This window comes from Atractosteus spatula, chromosome 7 (genome assembly GCF_055471065.1).
Source record: "Atractosteus spatula isolate fAtrSpa1 chromosome 7, fAtrSpa1.hap1, whole genome shotgun sequence".
In the NCBI taxonomy this organism is placed as follows: Eukaryota; Metazoa; Chordata; class Actinopteri; order Semionotiformes; family Lepisosteidae; genus Atractosteus; species Atractosteus spatula.
The window spans coordinates 2,352,061-2,369,670 of NC_142712.1; the positions used below are offsets into that span (position 1 = coordinate 2,352,061).

A 17,610-nucleotide genomic window follows, 5' to 3' on the forward strand; every position below is an offset into this window, starting at 1 on the left:
TTTTAATTTATACAATTTATACATGATACATGGTTTACAAATGGACATTCAAACTTGATTTTTTAATTGTTCTATATGTAATAATATATAACAAACAGCTGAAAACTATTAAAGAGCTTATATATAGCAGAGAACTAGTGATAATCTTCTGCATTGAAAGAACAGATCTCTATTCTGGCAACAGAGTCAACTAATTAAATCTGAAACACTCAAATGACACTCTAACCTAAGACAATAAACAGCAACAAAACTTTCTAACTTCAAAAGGCATCTTTGTTTTTTTTCTAAATGCCGACCGCATTGAGATGCACGAGAGACCTCACAACTGCTTACTCCATGGTACAGGCTGGTTTTACACATGTCAAATTGTGTAAAATCATGAACAGCCAGAAAAGCACATTTTAAATGAGCAAAGCCCGTTTATGTTAATACGGTCTTAACCATAATGTTATTTTAGCCTTACAAATGCCTAATCTTACACTGGCAACTTGACAGCTCCAGGGAGAGTGTCAAGCCCTGGAACAGCTTTCAAAGGGTAAGAAATATGTTACTTGGAAAGACACATAATTCATGACAGCACAGTTTTATCAGTGCATGGAAATAAAGTGTCATCAGCAAAAAGTCTCACTCGGCCACATTTCTTGTGGTTCGTTTCGGTGTCTTAAGCAGAAGAAGGGGTTACAACACAAGGCCTGGGTAATGGGCGCAGTTTAGTATGCCAAGGAAAGGAATTCAAAACAAAGTGTTTTTAAAGCCTTGCTTGCAACAAAGCTAGGGACTTCAGGTTAGTGGCTCTTGATCAGAGAAAATTCATTTGGTTCTGATCTATGCTGCCACATTTGGTTGTTGCCAAGAGGAAAACGTTTTGTTTTTATAAATCAAAGCCTGAGAGATGAGGCCCCATACCAGGGCCAGGGATGATGTCATGCTGAAATGCAAAAACTCCAAAGGCAAATAGCATTCAATCTTATCAAATAAACACCTCTTACTAAAAACAATCTGCGGGGAGGATATTTGTTTCATTTCTCACATCCTGAGTTGTTAAACAAAGGGGTTTGTGAGTGACTGAAAATGTGGTGAACAGAGATGATTCTTGTGCCACGATGCAATACAAAAAAAACCCCCAGCTATACTGAAGACATTTTCCATCCCCTCTGTAATAAAGCAGCTCTGACTTCAAGGTACAGGGAGCCCTCTAAGACAATGAAAAATCTGCAAAATTACTGTTCTATGCGTTTCATGACCTACATTGTGGAAATGACCTTCAGCCGCATTAGAAAAATATTCATGGCATTAAAAAAAGTCCATACAATTCTGCTTAAGTGTGGTCTAAACTATTTGTACAGCTGGCAAAGGATTCTGCATGTACACTACGACCGCATTCTCCACAATGCTACTATTAACATAAGTTCCAAAAATACTTCATTGATATCCCCGCAATCCACAAAACCAAGAAAAAAAACAGAGAAAACCCAGCAGCTAAAACACAAGGGAAACGTTCAACAGACCAAAGGTTGAAGTTTTTAAATTTAATACAATCTAGGCCTGTGTGCAACACCTCTATGCAAGAACCACTTACACACCAGTTGTCTCTACATTACTTTTAAATGGAAGAGTGTAATGGTAAGATAATATATGTTTTGAATACAGCAGTAACACACACAGTTAATTCATTTATTTTACTAGTAAAGCAGATTCTTCCAATTTCAAACAAGGTCCCACAGCTAAAAACAACAAAAAACAGTTAAAAAGAAATATAATTTTTTAGTAACACAACCACTAGTAACAAAATAGAAAGGATAGACACCCTATTTTACCTTTGACTTAGCATACTTTACAAAGGATCAGTTCTGCTGAGCTATGTTAACCTTCTGGGTACTGATATCTGAAAACAATCCACGCTTTAGACTCCAATATGTCCCCTTAAAACACCAGAACCATAACCTCACACACTGCTGCTGTGAAATATGAAAATATCAGGGTTAATTTCTGAATTCAGAACAGAACTGTGAATCACAGTGGGCAGTCTGAGGAATTTCAGTGTTCTTCAGGGTAGGAAAACTATTTCATACAGATTTTTTGGTAGCTTTTAAATGTATAAAATAAAGAATATCTGTCATTCCTAGCTTCATGAATTACGAATTCCCAACTCCCATGAGACTGATCTAAGGAAAAAAAAGCAACAATCATTTACTCTTTTAACAGCAGAAGAGCAACAGGATATTTAACCCGTTTATTATCTAACAATATTTAGTCTATTTGAACAATGCCACAGACAAAGGACAAACCCCTGCTATAAATCCAAGCCCTTGCTCCTATCTTGTTTAGTTTGGCTGAACATTTCCAGGGTTCTTCTATAATTAGAATTCAAATCCATTTTTCCCTTTTAAGGGTAAGGCAGCATTCACAATGACACAAACACTGTGCGCATCAATGGGATCTGTACAAGCTGACCAGCACTCGAAAGTTAGTTTCACCCACAATGTCACAACAACCATAATCACCGTCAATATCGTATCAGTCCTTGGAGTTGGGCCAGCAGCTCTCAAAGCCAGCCAGAGCTGCCGTTTATGATCTGCGTGGGCTCATACTGTACCAGACCCTGTAGCAGACTATTTGACTAGTATGAGTGTGACGAACAACACAAATGGGATAAAGAAAGTCACATTTTTCAAATTCTAGGACAGCTTTTAGCTGACTGCAGACTAGCTCTCTTGTCACAGAGCAACCCCTTGCTGTGATAGGAGAAAAGCCACCCGAGATCAGTCCCCTGACCCCTTCATTTCAATCTCCAGCGGTGTGGCCCATCTTCCTTTCCATGTCTTCCTCCAGGCATCCCACTGTGTCCTCAAGTCGCAACTGTCAGTGACACTGAATAACATACAAAACCAATCCCTGCAAGCTGGGGCTTGTTCAGACAGCCAACAAGCTGTGTCCTGCTCCACACCCCCCAGTTACTTCTTCTGGAAGAACCCCATTATGGAGGCCTGTTTAGTTCCCTTGTGGGCGGGGGCTGTGGTCTTCTTCTGACTCTTCCGGTCCTCCTCTTTCTTCCCGGTGGTGGGCTTCAGAGCAGCCGGCGGGTCGGGCCGCTTGTGACTGGACGTGCCCGAGTCCCCTTCACTGTCCGTGCAGGACTCACTTTGGTAACCCTTCTCGGTCACTGGAAGACAAGCAGAGTCCAGCCGCATTAAACCACTGGTGCTAGTGACACAGTGAAAAGGAGGTCATGGAAGAATATAAGGACATTAACCTGCACTGAGCTCAAAAGCAACCACTGTTCAGTGATTGTTAAGACATTCAGGGCTGAAACTTTCCAATCACACCCCTACTAATTCCTGCGCATACAGCTTTCAAATTCAAGATGACCTGCCCAGGACCTTCTCAACCTCTCAATGGGTGACAATTTTGACGGGATTCTGGACAGGTGACCCTGACTGAGCAGAATGGACAGAAGTGGGCAGGCCAGTTGGATGCAGGGCCAGTGGTGTTTACAGCTTTGATGATCACAGAACCCCTTCAAGAGAATGAGGAAGACACACAAAAGATTGTGGGTATCTAGAAGAAATGAACAACACTGTTGTGGATGCTCAGCCTCTAGGGAAACTACATGACATTCTTCAGACATTAAGCTATTTAGGCCAGCATCTGTATTTGAAACACTTCATTATGTACTATACTCCCGAGGAATTTGTAAACCACATATGCATAAAAATTAAAAACAAAAGCATTCTCCAGTCCTTTTCGCTCGAAGCGTAAGTAAGGAGTTTACTGGACAAAGAAACACTGCAAATGGGATGTGGCTGCTCTGGTGAAAGTACAGATAGATCCAAGAAATGAAAATAGAAACAATTCCAAAATATGTATACAAAGAACGCAACATTGCTGATCTTGTGGCTGTAGGATGGGGTTCTGGCTGACAAGAGCATGCTGACCAGAGAGGCGCGTATATGACCTGGAGCCACAAGCTGCGCGCTGCATGATAAATTCTCTGCTGCGTGTGGATGGTCAACCATGTGGCCTGAAGCTCTGACTGTCTATTAATAACCTGTGAAATCTGGTCTATGCAGACCTTTGTGTTGCCTATGCGGCTGTGGTGCAGTCTGTGCTTTTCTGACTGTTGTGGTTCAGGACATCAACCCACCAAGAACCGTTCATCCTCTTGACTATTTCCAGGGCACAGGCCAAGTTTAAAATAAATGGCATTTTAAACTGTAACAACTCCACATAATTTTCAAAGTTAATTACCTCTTTAAAAACTCTGGAGAGAAAAAAAATAAATCAACGTCTTAATAAAAGACTGTATGACACTGAAAAATAAGACAAAGTGGGGAAAAAAACTTAAATGAACCATTCTTAATTAGTTCTGCGTTTATACAGTGGCTTGAAGCTGTGGCTTCTATAATGAAAATCAAACAAAACCACAAACAAATTGATAGCCTTTTAAAAAAATTTCGGTGCAGGTCCAAAAAATGAAAGAATTAAGAAAACTTACAAAAGATGCTGAAAGAAAGCTGATGTGTTTGCGGTGTTTGCGGATAAATGCATTTCACAGGATTTTGTGTGGGTTTGGAAAGAAACAGCAAATACCAATGAAGCCAAGTGTGAACATTTGTCTTCATGACAAGAAATACAGCACTAACATGCAGGAAACCAAATACACCATCGGGGAAATCTGTCCTGATTCAAGATCAGATTTGTAAAGAGAAAAAAAAAAGCCCTCTATGTCGAAATAGAAAAAACATGCATCTCGGTGAGCATTGCAATCTTGGAGTCAGCCAACGCCCATGAGTTTCCAGCATACTCCGTCTGCCGAAGTTTCAGTAGTCATGCATTTGGCACGTCCGATTTACAGAGCAGGGCCGAGGCCCCAGTTCCTCAACACCGACACTCTCAGTTTAAATCTGCCTTACCCATGCAGCCTTCATCGTCCAGAAAGGTACGAGACTTCAGCACCCTTCTCCTCTTCCTTCTCCTGACTCCCGAAGTGCCCTGGGGTGGAGACAGATGCCTTTATTGGGATGTGATTCTGCTCCTACAATTCTTCCAATAAAAACAGCCCCAGCGGTAGCTGTTTGCCCATTGACTTTAAAGGCTTCAAGCGATCAGGCAAAAACAGTTAGATATAAAATGATAGGGATGAAATGACCCATGAAATTCGACCACATATTACTGAGAGAAGAAAGCAGATTGTGATTGACTGACTTGATACAAAAATCAGGGACACCAGAAAGCAGGAGGCTAATGAGAGACATGATGGACCAAATTATGCATCTGCATTACTCTTTAAGGTCCTGAACATTCGGAAGACATGACACGGGCCACAGGGCACCGAGATAAACCTGTGTCTATTCAGACCTTGCCTAGTATAGAGGGAGAGGCTGAGCATCATGAGTCTCGCCCAGCTCATTGACTCTTTTTACCTGTACCTTCAGGTGCGTGACTGCCAAGCACCTGCGAAATACCTGTGTGTTTCTAGCTCTAAAGACAGAGCAGAACACAACACCATTGTCAAGCTGGTTACCGGGCCTCGTGTAAATGAAAAGCTAACAGTTCATTTGCAGTCAGTAAGAAGCATCCTGTTCCCTCAGGACCTCATGACATTTACGATTCGGAAGACCTGCACACTTGTGGATGCAATTCAGAAAAAAAAAAGACAAGTGGAGTCAAAGACATAACAGATCAACATTCAGTGAAGAAAAAACAGGAAGCTTTTAAAAAGCACGCTTGCCTCAGACTGGGAGTCGGGCTCCTTCTTGACGTGGGCTTCAGGGCTTGGCGACGGTGTTGCCACGTGATGTGAAGGAGGGGAGTCTGGGATCACTGTCACAGAAACAACACAGACAAACCTCATCCCGTCTGCTGCCTTCTCCACCATTTTCCACTTGACAAACAGAAGGCACACAGCTGCCCGATTTATGATTAGCGCCTACAAATACTGCGTTTGTCGCTGGTATTCCACTTCTACAAAAGCAAGCAAATAAAACATGCCCTTTACATTGCCTCTCTTAGGGATAAAAAATAAAATTCTCAAAATTAATACTGAATACTTTAATAACACTTAAAAAGGTACATATTTGTCTTTAGAAATAATTTCTACTAAACATTTTGGGAAAATACAACTAGTATTTAATGCTGAAGATAATGGGGATTCAAGCTGTGTACAATATGCCTCATTTCCTCTGCTGTAACAGCACTACCCTGTAGTTTCAATTCGTATCCTTGTTTAACTCTTGAGCAACATTTGTGCTTATGATTTAATTCATGCCGAATTTGATCAGGATAGGAAATCCGTGTTTAGTTTAAAGCACTTTTACACAGTACCTTTAAAAGCTGGCTGAGCCCTCAGCAGAAGCACTGGAGCTGTGGCAGGGCAGAGATCAACACTAGAGCTGTGCTTCAGAGAGCTGCGTGAAGGAGCCCCGCTTCTGGGGGACGCCTCTTACCCTCATCGTCGCTGCTGTCTGGCTGCGGTTTCTTTATTCGGCGTCTCTTCTTCTTCTGGCTCTCAAACTTCTCATCCTCGCTGTCCGACACTTCGAGCCGCTTTGTCTTACAGCTAGAAGGGATATTAAATAAAGAAAATGGGACTATCATACTAAACACTCAAGTTTTACAGGAGAAAGGGATGAAATAGAAAAGTGTCGTAATGCTAGAGGCCTCTCTTATAACTGATTAGTATCGCGCATTTAAGAAGAAGAAATAAAGTCCTCACTTCTAAAACATTTTTACGATCAGCTAGATTTAATGGCCTGGCACTGCTGAACACTGGAGATTTGTTTTTCCCCAAAGCTGTCTTCCAGGCGCGATAAACCTGTATCCTGCGCTTAAATTCTGCAATGCTCAAGGTCCACCCCCCAGACTTTCCAGCCCTCGAATCCACTGCACAACGGTATAGGATTCTGATCTGCTCAAGTGCGTGAAAACGGAACGCCGTGAGGACTAAAAGAGGCGCCCGCAGCTCCCTGCGCAACCTTTTACTCTCTTTCAGCCTCTTCCCCCGGGCCTCCGAGCTCCTGGGCTTCTCCTCCTTGATGTCCACCTCGGGCCGGGCAGCAGGACTCGCAGACCGCCCCTCCTCCTGGGCCGGTGAAGACGCAGGTGCGCCTGCTTCCTCCTTTATAACTTTCACTTCCTTCTCAGCGGGCGTTTTGGCTTTACCTGCACGGGAAGACAAAGCCCCGTAAGGACGGCCAAGCAGCAACCTGTGAACAGAGGGCACTATGGAGCTAGTGGGTAAGGAAAAAAAATCACTCCAATAAAAACTCACTCGTGGTCGCCTTTCCGAAGAAGTTATTCATGGCACTAGCTTTGCTGGGTGGCTTACTTTTTGATGGCTCTGCCTGTCAACAATAAAACAAGATTTGCTCATTTAAGTGTAGTACGGCAATCCTGTAACACAAACAGGCCTAAAATTGGCTAAACGTTTGGATAATTTTATTAATCTCATTGTTCATAAGGTGTGCCCACGTTGGTGCACAACTGATGAAGACGGTAGCCCACAATGATTAAATCTGTTGATATCTAGCCACTGCAGTGTCACACAAACAAAAGCGCACATACTGCTGCAGTATCTTCTTTCACTTCGGTTTTCACTTCCTTGTCCGTCTCCTGAGACTTGGCAGTGCTTTTGGCACTGAACATTCCCATGATCCCTCTGGGCGGCTGAGCAGCCGGTTTTGCAGCATGAGTGCTGTGCCCGTTGAGTGCAGGCTTGCTGGCGGACTGCTGCGCCTCGGGGGCTGGGGGCATCACTTGCGCCATCTCCTCCATGCGCAAGATCTCAGCGGAGGACAAAGGATCCGCACCGGCACATCGGATGGCACTGTGCCTAACGGACAGATAGACTTTTGTGAGCTGTCCGACCCGTGTTCAACTTACTATTGTCAAGATGGATGTCCCACTGAAACAATCTGAGTGAAGCACAACAGCAGAGCCAAACCTGACATCGGCACACGTAATCTTCCAGCTGTGAATCCAGAGCCCTCAACGACACTCCACACTGCACTAGACTTTTTCTGACCATCACTACAGTATATAACTTGTTTTGTGACCTTCAGTAAGATAAAGTCAAACTATAATCATAAAGAACATAAGAAATGTTACAAACAAGAGGAGCGTTAGGCATTCAGAAGTTAACTGTTGACATGCTTCTTAAAAGAACATGATTGGGTTATTTCCCCCCATACTCCCATAACCCTATAGTTAAAGATGCGTCTCCTCTTCTTGGTTTTAAATGTATTTCCACATAGTCTACACTCTGAGCCCTCTGGTTTGCTCTTCACTGTTCATTCTGAAGAAATCCACTGGCTTGACCATGTAGGTCATGTAGCAGGTCCCCTCGCAATCTTCTCTGTCCAAGACTAAAACTAAAACTTCAGCTCCTTCAGTCTGTCACTGTAGGATGATCAAGACTCTAATTCTTTATGCAGGACTTACTTGCTGCAATTCTTTAAATTTTCTTTTACAGCATCGTAATCTGTGTTAAACAGAGGCCCACTGTCCTTCAGCACCGCCTTCTGAATGCTGTACACATGCACACTGGCAATCACTACCATCTTGGACTTGACAGCTGTAAAGATTCAATTAAAAAAAGGACAAAAAGGACATTTGTAAGAGTCCAGAGAAGAAAAGCTCAGGCAAAACCAAAACACATTCCTGTCATCTATGCTGAAAGAGATTTTAACCTGAAACATCAGTTGCTTTTGAGCAAAATCTTAAGAGCAGGGAACTCGGATTTCTTTGTAGGCCCCACAGATTTGACCTGGTCTAGGTTGTAACAAACATTAAGAGTCAGAACTGGAACCAGGTTAAATAAAACCAAATGTTTCTCCAACTTGCCTTCGAGCTGATCTTCTCTCACTACTGCCACCTTGTGACTCTGCAAAGAAACAGTTTTTTAGTCCACAATTTTCAGAGACTGATAGGTATTCTGAAGGACAAAGATAAAAAAAAAGATTCCTTTCAGATCAATTAGTGCTGAATTATACCACCGAACCTGACCAAGACTCCTCTCTTCGTGACTATGTGCTCTGACCCTGTCATCCGGAGAACAGGAAGCACCTGAGCCCTGCTGTCAAAGCCCATCCCACTGCTTCTTCCCAATAATGGCTGCGTGAGATGCTAGGATCAATTAGCCACTAAGAGCCTCCTCTTATTTGCAAACTTTCTTATTAAACATGTGTAGGACCAGGCTCGTGTTTCCAAAGTCACTACGACGAATGAGTGTCAAGGAAAGCAAAGGTGTTTGAGGCACCGTAGCCCTGCGGCAGCCTGTACAGATCATCTTCTCGGTTGTGTTTCTTCCTCAAATCCATGGTTTGATCTGCTCACCGTGCTGCCATTCTCCGTCAGTTTACCAGACACCAGGTAAGTGGCGTGAAGCTGAGACCCGGAGCTCTCCTTTCTCTTTTGGTCTAAGTAGTGGTAAAGCATTCTAAAATGAAGAACACTGAATTATTACACAGATACAATAGCTGCATATTACTGGGATTTCTATGAGAATAAGTTACAAAAAAAAACTGGAGCACAGCAAAGGCGCTTTTACGTGAATTAGTTATCCACAGAAAACTCACTGCACAAAAGCATTACACCAGATTCCAGCCCCTAACATCTGATTTCAAACTGAAGTATAATTACATGACTTTTCTTAACCTTGTTATAAAAGCGGAGGTTGTTACCTAACGAGAAAAATGCACCCAGTCCATTGATAATACCTGCTAAACTAACTTGCTCAGTGATTAATACACAAATTGCACTGACAATCTCCAAAATGCAAGCAGAATAAATGCAATATACTAAAAATGAAAGGAGGGAAGTATTCAGATTGTGACAGTGATACAGGGTGGGATGTCACTTACTGTTTTGCCTGGTTGACATGAACTCCCAAGGTGAGAGAAAGCCATTTGTAGGTAACCTGAATGAAAAAATGCACTGTCAAGAATATTGTAACAGTACAAGGTAGCTGTCATGCTTTCATTTAAGAATCACCCACTAATGAAATCTGAATGGGTGCCTCACTCAGAGCTGAGGGACTGTCTGAAATAAGCAAGAATTTAGAAAGTCTCATGAACAAGCTTAGAGTCATGAAAGGGTGGCCCAGGACGAGGTGCAGTCCAAGAAACATTTCCCTCTATAATTTCTGACCAACACATAGAACAAATGGCATTCAATTAATAAAACTCTACAGAACACCCTTCAGGTATTGAATTTAGTGGACTACAGATCCCATGCTATTCTGTTGAACTCAAAATACTGCCGATGCCAGCCGTGAGGTCTGACATGTTTTCGGTACATAGGTGTACGTGACATTTGGCGCAGGTCGCTAGGCTTTCAGACAAACTCATGTTAGATGTCCTTCCCCTATCGTTAGTTGTGTTTGAAACTTCAGCTTAAGCCACGTGTCCGTTTTCGACAGCCGACACTGAACACACCAGCACCTAATTCTCGGAGACCGCTTCCGTCTTTGTAACACAACGCAGAAAAGCCTGCTGGCCGTTTCACGCCGTTACCGCTGTTCGTAGATGTAGCATAACGCTTGTTTTCGTGTTGTAGAAAACAGAAACGTCTCCCTCATTCATCGCCAGCGACTACCATTAACTTGTGGATATAAGTGCTGATTTATGTCGATAGATGCGCCCGACCACTGCGAATCCTGGGCAGTTTAGCAAAATGCACGAACAGCGACTTTCAGGCTCTGAAAGGAGCGCGGAAAATGAATCCACTTAACAAACCCGTACTCACGATTTTATTTTGATCATGGATAAATTCATCAATGTTGTCTAAGTAGAGGTCATCCATAGCGCCCACTCCGTCGTCTCTCCGGGTCGTATTCGCACTACCCCTACTCTGCCGAGCCGAGCTCCCTGTTTCAGGCGGGAAAGACTCTCAAGCTCTGTTTTTCCTCATCGCGTCCCCATGCGAGACTGGAGTTCAAAGGTGAAGAGGTCGTTCCCTTAGAAACGGTAAACAACTTTCTCTACGGGGGCCCGCCTGGCTCAAAATTACTTTTCCCACTTCGCCGTGCCGTAAACTCAATTTTACCGAGAATCACAGGTTTCCATTAAATCCATTGCCTGCATTTTCGTCTCTGTATCCCCCCCTTTTATCTTCCACACGCATTTTCTTTTTCTTCTCCGTTTCAACCCGGTTTCACTGTCGAAACGTTCGCGGTTTCCTTGTACTTTTCAGTGTGACAACGACCTGTGCAGCTATTACGTTGATGCCTGCAGTTCTTCACTCAAATAGTTTCTGAAACATTCTAATTACCTCTAAAACTTTTAATATATTATTTATTATGTATAGCAGGTTTCACTAGTCGTCTTAGAGAAAAGTAATTAACACAAGGTTCAGCGTTACAACGCTGATCTCGACCTAAGATCAGCGACCACCTCATCTAAGGACTGAGGTGATTATTATTATTATTATTATTATTATTATTATTATTATTATTATTTTGCATATACAGTATGTAGCATAGAGTTCTATTAATATCAGTACTTTTTCCATTACAGTTTTTTTTTAGACCAGAATGTTAAAAAATTAAGCAATTTGTTACACATCACCAAACATTTCCTCAGATTGAAGCATGAACAAAGCAGAAACTGGATGTGAACAAATGTATCACCTGAGGCCTGATGTGGGCATAACTCAAACATCTAAAAAAACCCCAATCATTTACATAAATGTGAATGTATACAGAATTTTTCACAATTGTGTAGAATTAAATTTGAGAGACAAATAAAGACAAAAAATGGGAAATAATTTTTATTATACCATTAAGTATTTACTAAATAGAAAAAGGGACCATTTTAATAAATGCAATCACACAAACACAACTCAGATGGTATTTTAAAAAACATAAATACTACAAGCTTTATGGTCTAAAGCACTGGGCATTTTTACGAAGGTTTATGTAAAGGTGTATAAGATACCGTATGTCTCACAAACATACATGACTTATTCAGATCTCTGTGATTTCCTTCTTTAGAGAGAGACAATTGCATTGGAAAATGAACAAATAAATCTTGTCTGACCCATGTTAAACATTATTTTCTTTATGATGGGATTTGTAATGAACAAATATTGCATATGTTCCAAGCAAGAAGCTTCACTGAGACAGTATAGGACTACTATTGTCCAAACATGTAAACAGAGGTGCCCCCCAACTTTACAGTATTGGTTACAGGAAAAACATGGGGAAGAAAATGCTCTGGTAATGATAGGTTAAGACACATGGAAAAATGGAATATCTGTACCGGATCTTTTGAAATACTGCTAGTATCGTGAATGACTTGAAAACAAAGCAGGAAGAGCAGCATAAAAATATTATCCAGAGCCATGTTCAATATTTAAAGATTCACTTTGGAAATCCTGAGTGATAAGAAGCCAGCTGGAAAATGGAAGCTTCTGGTCCTCAGAAGATATGAGACACACAGCATCTGAATTGAAAAAAAAATACAGCACTAAGTACAACAACTACTTTAAGCAGCACTTGATCATGGTTGGAACTGAAACGGGGGTTCTGGTCCCTTCTGACATTGTTTTGTTCATTGATTCAATACCAGAGAGGTAAGGGTTATGACAACTGGCCTGTACTCTAAGAACAGGGCGCAATGTGGATTCAAAATTAGTAACACCGTTCACAGAACTTGATATTCGAACACATTAAGACACTGGAATACTTCATTTTGCGCCGTCTCTTTTTAATAAAGAGCATTTCTGAGATCTTGTGCTAAAATATACTTGATTGAAAGGAACAGAATTTAGTGGTGAGCTGCTTTTTGCTAAAGAGAGGAGAACCTGTTTTAAAAGCTATTATTTTTGGAGGGTCCAAGCACGTTGAAGCCAGGTCTGTTTATCGCATGTGGCTGAAGAAACGCGACAAGAGCCGCCTGTACTCACACAAATCCCTTGTCACAGCCCAGAGGTCCGAAGGGTAACTCCTGAGGCAGACATGCAGTACGACAGACCCCGCTGTAATTTGAGCACCCCCAAGGAAAGCTGGATCCCACCTCAGCCCCATCTGGTGAAAAAGAGGATTAGATTGTTTTTTAAGATTCAGATTCGTTTGTCTTAACAAAAAAACATAGTACTGTAACTACAGGTACAACACTCAATATATTGTCAATCTTTAGCTTGTGTTCAAACCTTTCAAAACTTCATGTGGAGGTTGAACGGGAACTTTATAAGGAAGAAATTAATAGCAGCGTATCCAGTAAGTAATCTAGTCAGATCATGAACATTTTCACGGCACTACAATATTTTTAACATTTCTGCTGAGCCTGTGATCTTTTCAAGCCATGAAAATGCTAAATATATTGTGCTGCAATCATCAATGCTACAGACAACAGTTCTCTCCTTCCGCCGAAGTTTTCTTATATAAAACCCAAATAACACAATAAGCGATAGTTAGAAGAACTCACGCATCATGGTTAGAAATGCCAGTAGCACCAAAAGGACCAAGCGCTGACAGTTCATGGCTGCCTGCTTTTGATGACACTTCAGTGCTTTGCTACAAGTCCTAAAATGTTTCTGAGAACTTATAGCTCCTTAGAAAATGTACGTACTGGGGGAGGAGGAGTAAATCTTATTTGTCAGAAGTCATTATTTATGTGAGCCACGGGCAACCTTCAAAAGGTACAGTAGTTTAATGGAAAGAGTGATAACTGTAGGCCATTCCTAATTAGGTTTGGTGTAGGAACAAGGCCTTCATTCCTAAACGCGTTCTTGGCAGTACGTCCTTATACAGTATCATGGGACACTGGTTTCTAGAGCACAGAAGACTCTATGTGGAGAAAATAAGTTTCACCTGATGACAAACACATGATACCTCTCACTGTGTCTGGTCCACAGTGCCACTCTGACACGGCTCTTTCTGTAAACGGATTAAGAGTGAGATTAGCAGACTTGAGATCATTGGCCTTAGGCCGTTTGACACAGAAAACAGTCTTTACGTTTTCTGAACGTTTTCCTGATTTTCTGAATCTTCAGTTTATTGATACTGATATTATAAATAAATATAATAAATATGATAAAACTCTTCCCCCAGATCTACCGCGTATCGATGCAGGCAAAACAATTGCATGGAAAGCCCGAATGCATAAAAAAACTTTTAATTAGAAATAAACAGCTACTAATGTATACTATGTTTCTAAAACTTGAAATAAGCAGTACAAGACCAGTTACATTGACGTCACCACAACAGCGCCACCCCCTGCCGCTGTGCAGCAGTAGTGTCAAAACACTGTGTTTTGTCAATAAAGTTAATAATTTCAGAGGATCCGCTGTCAGAGCATGGCGGCATCCATAGGACGGATAAGTGTGTCCGAGCAAAATAGGTAAGTTTCTATTTGCTTTAACTCATCTAAATTTATTCATGTTTTTTTTTGTTAAGTTGATATTTTAAATGTCTACTTCTGCTGTCCGTTTTTAAAAACAAATTTGCCTTAGATTTGTCTTGTGTAAATAATATAATTTTACTTTAGAAGACAATTTACACACACACCTCAGCGTGTGTGATGTTTAATAAATATAGTTTATCATAAGTTTTATTCTGAGCCGAAGTAATAAAACGAGCCTTTAACGCGGTTGATATTTCACTTTTTTATTGAATATAACCTACTTCTCAACGGTCAGCTGTTTTCTATGTTGTTAACTGTGGACGAAGAGGAGAGAAAAAAAACAACTTCCAGTGGGAAAATAAGCTTCTCGGGTTTCGAGTCCCGATCTGGTATAGTAACCATAAACAATCTCAGGGGTTGAGACCTTGCTTTTCCCGGTCTGTCGTCAGGGTTATTAAAATTAAATACCATGTAGTTTATCAAATGACAGTGCTTTGCATAAAATCACACACTGGAACTTTTTTTTATAATGATGTAAAATTCGATCACAGCTTGATCCGTACCTTTATAGAATCTAATGTAGATGTAGTTGTGTAATGAAATTTGGAGTCTTTGTCTTATAGCCTTTTCTTTGTGTGAGTTATGGTATTATGAAAACAGTGGCGTGTTTTTGTGTTTTCTTTCATAGGTCTGGGTTATGAGTGACGCTGAAGGCTTGTGGGTGTTTGTCAACAGTCTGGGGGCAGCTTCATTTTTGCTTATCGTCTGGTACCATTGGGTTGCCACGGTGAACAGGACTGAGTGGTGCTCGCATGAACACTTCTATGACGCGAGACCAAAGCGTGGCTTTAACAACCAAGGGCGAAGACATGTACACACAAGGCTTTCCTCATCGGACTGAGGTCTAATGGTACGCAGGGGATGTTGAGTTTTGCTGGTACAATAAGGGACAATTTAAAAAAAAAATCATTTTAAAGGTTCGTTAGAAACTTCGGAACAAGCCTTGTACCTGAGTCTTTGTTCTACGCTTTGCTGCACTGTTCACAGCGCTTCACCAGCCCAGATGCAGAGTTAAAACTACACGTCCCAGCGCGAGTCATGGCTCTGCGGAGAGCTGCCGTCCGCGTGGTGAACTTGGGCCGCGTTCCCTACGGGCTTGGCTTAGAGATGCAGCGACAGCATGTCCGCCAGCATCTGGACGCCCTGTCTCAGTCCACCGGCCCCCCGCCGCACACCCTCCTGCTGTGCGAGCACCCCCCGGTCTACACCACTGGCATCAGGCAGGGCCCCTACCCCGCGCAGGAGGAGTGGCGGCTGAAGGGCCACGGAGCCGACTTCTTCCGCACGGACCGGGGCGGGCTCATAACCTTCCACGGGCCCGGCCAGCTGGTGTGCTACCCCATCCTCCACCTGGGCTGCTTTCGGAAGAGCGTCCGCTGGTACGTGTGCCAGCTGGAAAGGACGGTCATCGGTCTGTGCGGGAAGTTGGGGATCGCGGCCTCCACGTCTCCGGACACGGGCGTGTGGGTGGGGGACAACAAGATTTGTGCCATAGGTAATTCCGGCCTTTCCTCCTCGACTCCAGTTGCAGTGCAAGGGGAATGCGTGCATTAGCTGCTAGTGTGCAGGACAGACTTAGATCTTGTTTTTTTTAAATGAGTAGGGGCATCAATTCAGCCCTTACTTTTTCAAGACCTAGAAAAAAAGCAGAGTCAGATCATAAGTGAAGGAGTTGAGGGATAATGAGAAACCTAACCAGAAGTACCCAGTTATGAGGTCAAGATGCTCCTTCGATAAAGTGTTGGTGGTGAAAATGATGTGTTATGTGCTCTGTCATCTGTAATGGCAAAATGTTTTTCAGGAATCCATTGTGGGAGATACATCACCTCTCATGGCTTGGCTCTGAACTGCAACACTGAGATGAGCTGGTTTGAGCACATTGTACCCTGTGGGATTGTGGGTAAAGGAGTCACCTCGTTAAGCAGAGAACTGAAAAGAGATGTTACAGTAGCAGAGACTATTCAGCCTTTTCTGGATGCCTTTGCAGAAGAGTTCAACTGCATTCTGTCCCTGGAAAACATAAGAGATCGTAAAAGCCATCCAAGTAAAAAAATACACGTATAAGAGTGTACACTGTCTGTTTTCTTATTTCATATGAAAATGCACACCTTCATAAAATGTTTAAAACATTTCAGGGCATAAAAAACTATTTAGAATGAGAACATCTCAGTTTATTGTAATATTTTGACAAGATTTTTACCCGCTAAAATTAACCCCAATCTTAATTGGGGTTAAATCTAAAAAAAGATTAAATCTAAATCTTTTTTTAATCGGGCTGTTTTCAAAATTGAAATTATTTGCTTATATGATGGTTTCACTTAATGTTCTATTTATTTTAAAGCATTGAAATAATCAATCACAGATTTTGTTTTGTCATTTTCCAAACAGTACACATCACTTTAGAATATAGATACTGTACTGCCACCTGGTGATGGAAAATTATATATTTTTAATTAATGTAGCCTCTGTATTTCACTGTTTGTAATGTTAATGTGAAGAAGAATGCAAAAGAAGAAGAAGACACCGTAAAAATACAACTCTTGCTCCTTTTTGTCTAACACATGGAATTTGTATTTCTGACCATTCTGTTTTGTGGTAAAAGTTGGGTTGTCATGTCTTTTCATTTTATCAGCAACATTGGATTTGTAAATTTTGCATTTCAAAGCTTTATGACGTAGAAGACGAAGGGAAACTTCACATACGTTAGGGAAAAATCCATGGGAACCTCTGTAGCCGAAATTAAAATAAAACGGTGATGACATCTTCTCAATCAGTCTGTCACAAAATCTGTTAACGGGAATGTCTGTATTAATCTAGATTTTACAGAGTGAAGCCTTTGAGACAGTCATTAGGGAACGGTTAGGATTTTTATATGCTTTGTGGGTTTTTTCTTATGGTGCTTAAGTACATGTAATGTATTTTATATGCCTACAAATATATGTGTAGATTTTGATATATGGTTATAATGTATGATTCATTTGAAATTTAAAAGTCTGTGTGATATTCAGAGGTGTACAATTAGAGCTTTAATTCAATAAAACAAATTTCCATTACTGTAAGTTTACATGCCTTCTTGTCTGGAGATATTGGACTGGTTACCAAAATTTTTACTAAAACGAATGAATCTCTTATTATTTATTATTCTTCAACTCCTGAACTCTTGTTGCTAAGGAAAGTGCGGTTCAGGCGTGGCATTGTGGGGGTGATT

General features: G+C 41.6%; 3 protein-coding genes across 3 annotated transcripts; 1 reads left to right on the forward strand and 2 right to left on the reverse strand.

Annotated features, from left to right (window-relative positions):
• Positions 1–1,661: 1,661 nt before the first annotated feature.
• Positions 1,662–10,928, reverse strand: pold3 (polymerase (DNA-directed), delta 3, accessory subunit). Its single transcript, XM_088920339.1, has 12 exons — positions 10,744–10,928; positions 9,861–9,916; positions 9,334–9,436; positions 8,842–8,881; positions 8,440–8,572; positions 7,564–7,831; positions 7,271–7,343; positions 6,975–7,161; positions 6,447–6,559; positions 5,726–5,823; positions 4,914–4,992; positions 1,662–3,163 (listed from the first exon to the last, which is right to left on the reverse strand). Exons 1-12 carry the CDS (start codon positions 10,798–10,800, stop codon positions 2,955–2,957), a joined length of 1,416 nt encoding a protein of 471 aa, XP_088776465.1. The 5' UTR covers positions 10,801–10,928; the 3' UTR covers positions 1,662–2,954.
• A 1,487-nt stretch (positions 10,929–12,415) lies between these two features.
• On the reverse strand, positions 12,416–13,479 carry defbl1 (defensin, beta-like 1). Its single transcript, XM_088922107.1, has 3 exons — positions 13,425–13,479; positions 12,904–13,024; positions 12,416–12,440 (listed from the first exon to the last, which is right to left on the reverse strand). Exons 1-3 carry the CDS (start codon positions 13,477–13,479, stop codon positions 12,416–12,418), a joined length of 201 nt encoding a protein of 66 aa, XP_088778233.1.
• An 803-nt stretch (positions 13,480–14,282) lies between these two features.
• Positions 14,283–17,456, forward strand: lipt2 (lipoyl(octanoyl) transferase 2). The gene is made up of 4 exons (XM_088921247.1): positions 14,283–14,339; positions 15,031–15,252; positions 15,390–15,897; positions 16,204–17,456. Exons 2-4 carry the CDS (start codon positions 15,250–15,252, stop codon positions 16,464–16,466), a joined length of 774 nt encoding a protein of 257 aa, XP_088777373.1. The 5' UTR covers positions 14,283–14,339; positions 15,031–15,249; the 3' UTR covers positions 16,467–17,456.
• Positions 17,457–17,610: the final 154 nt, after the last annotated feature.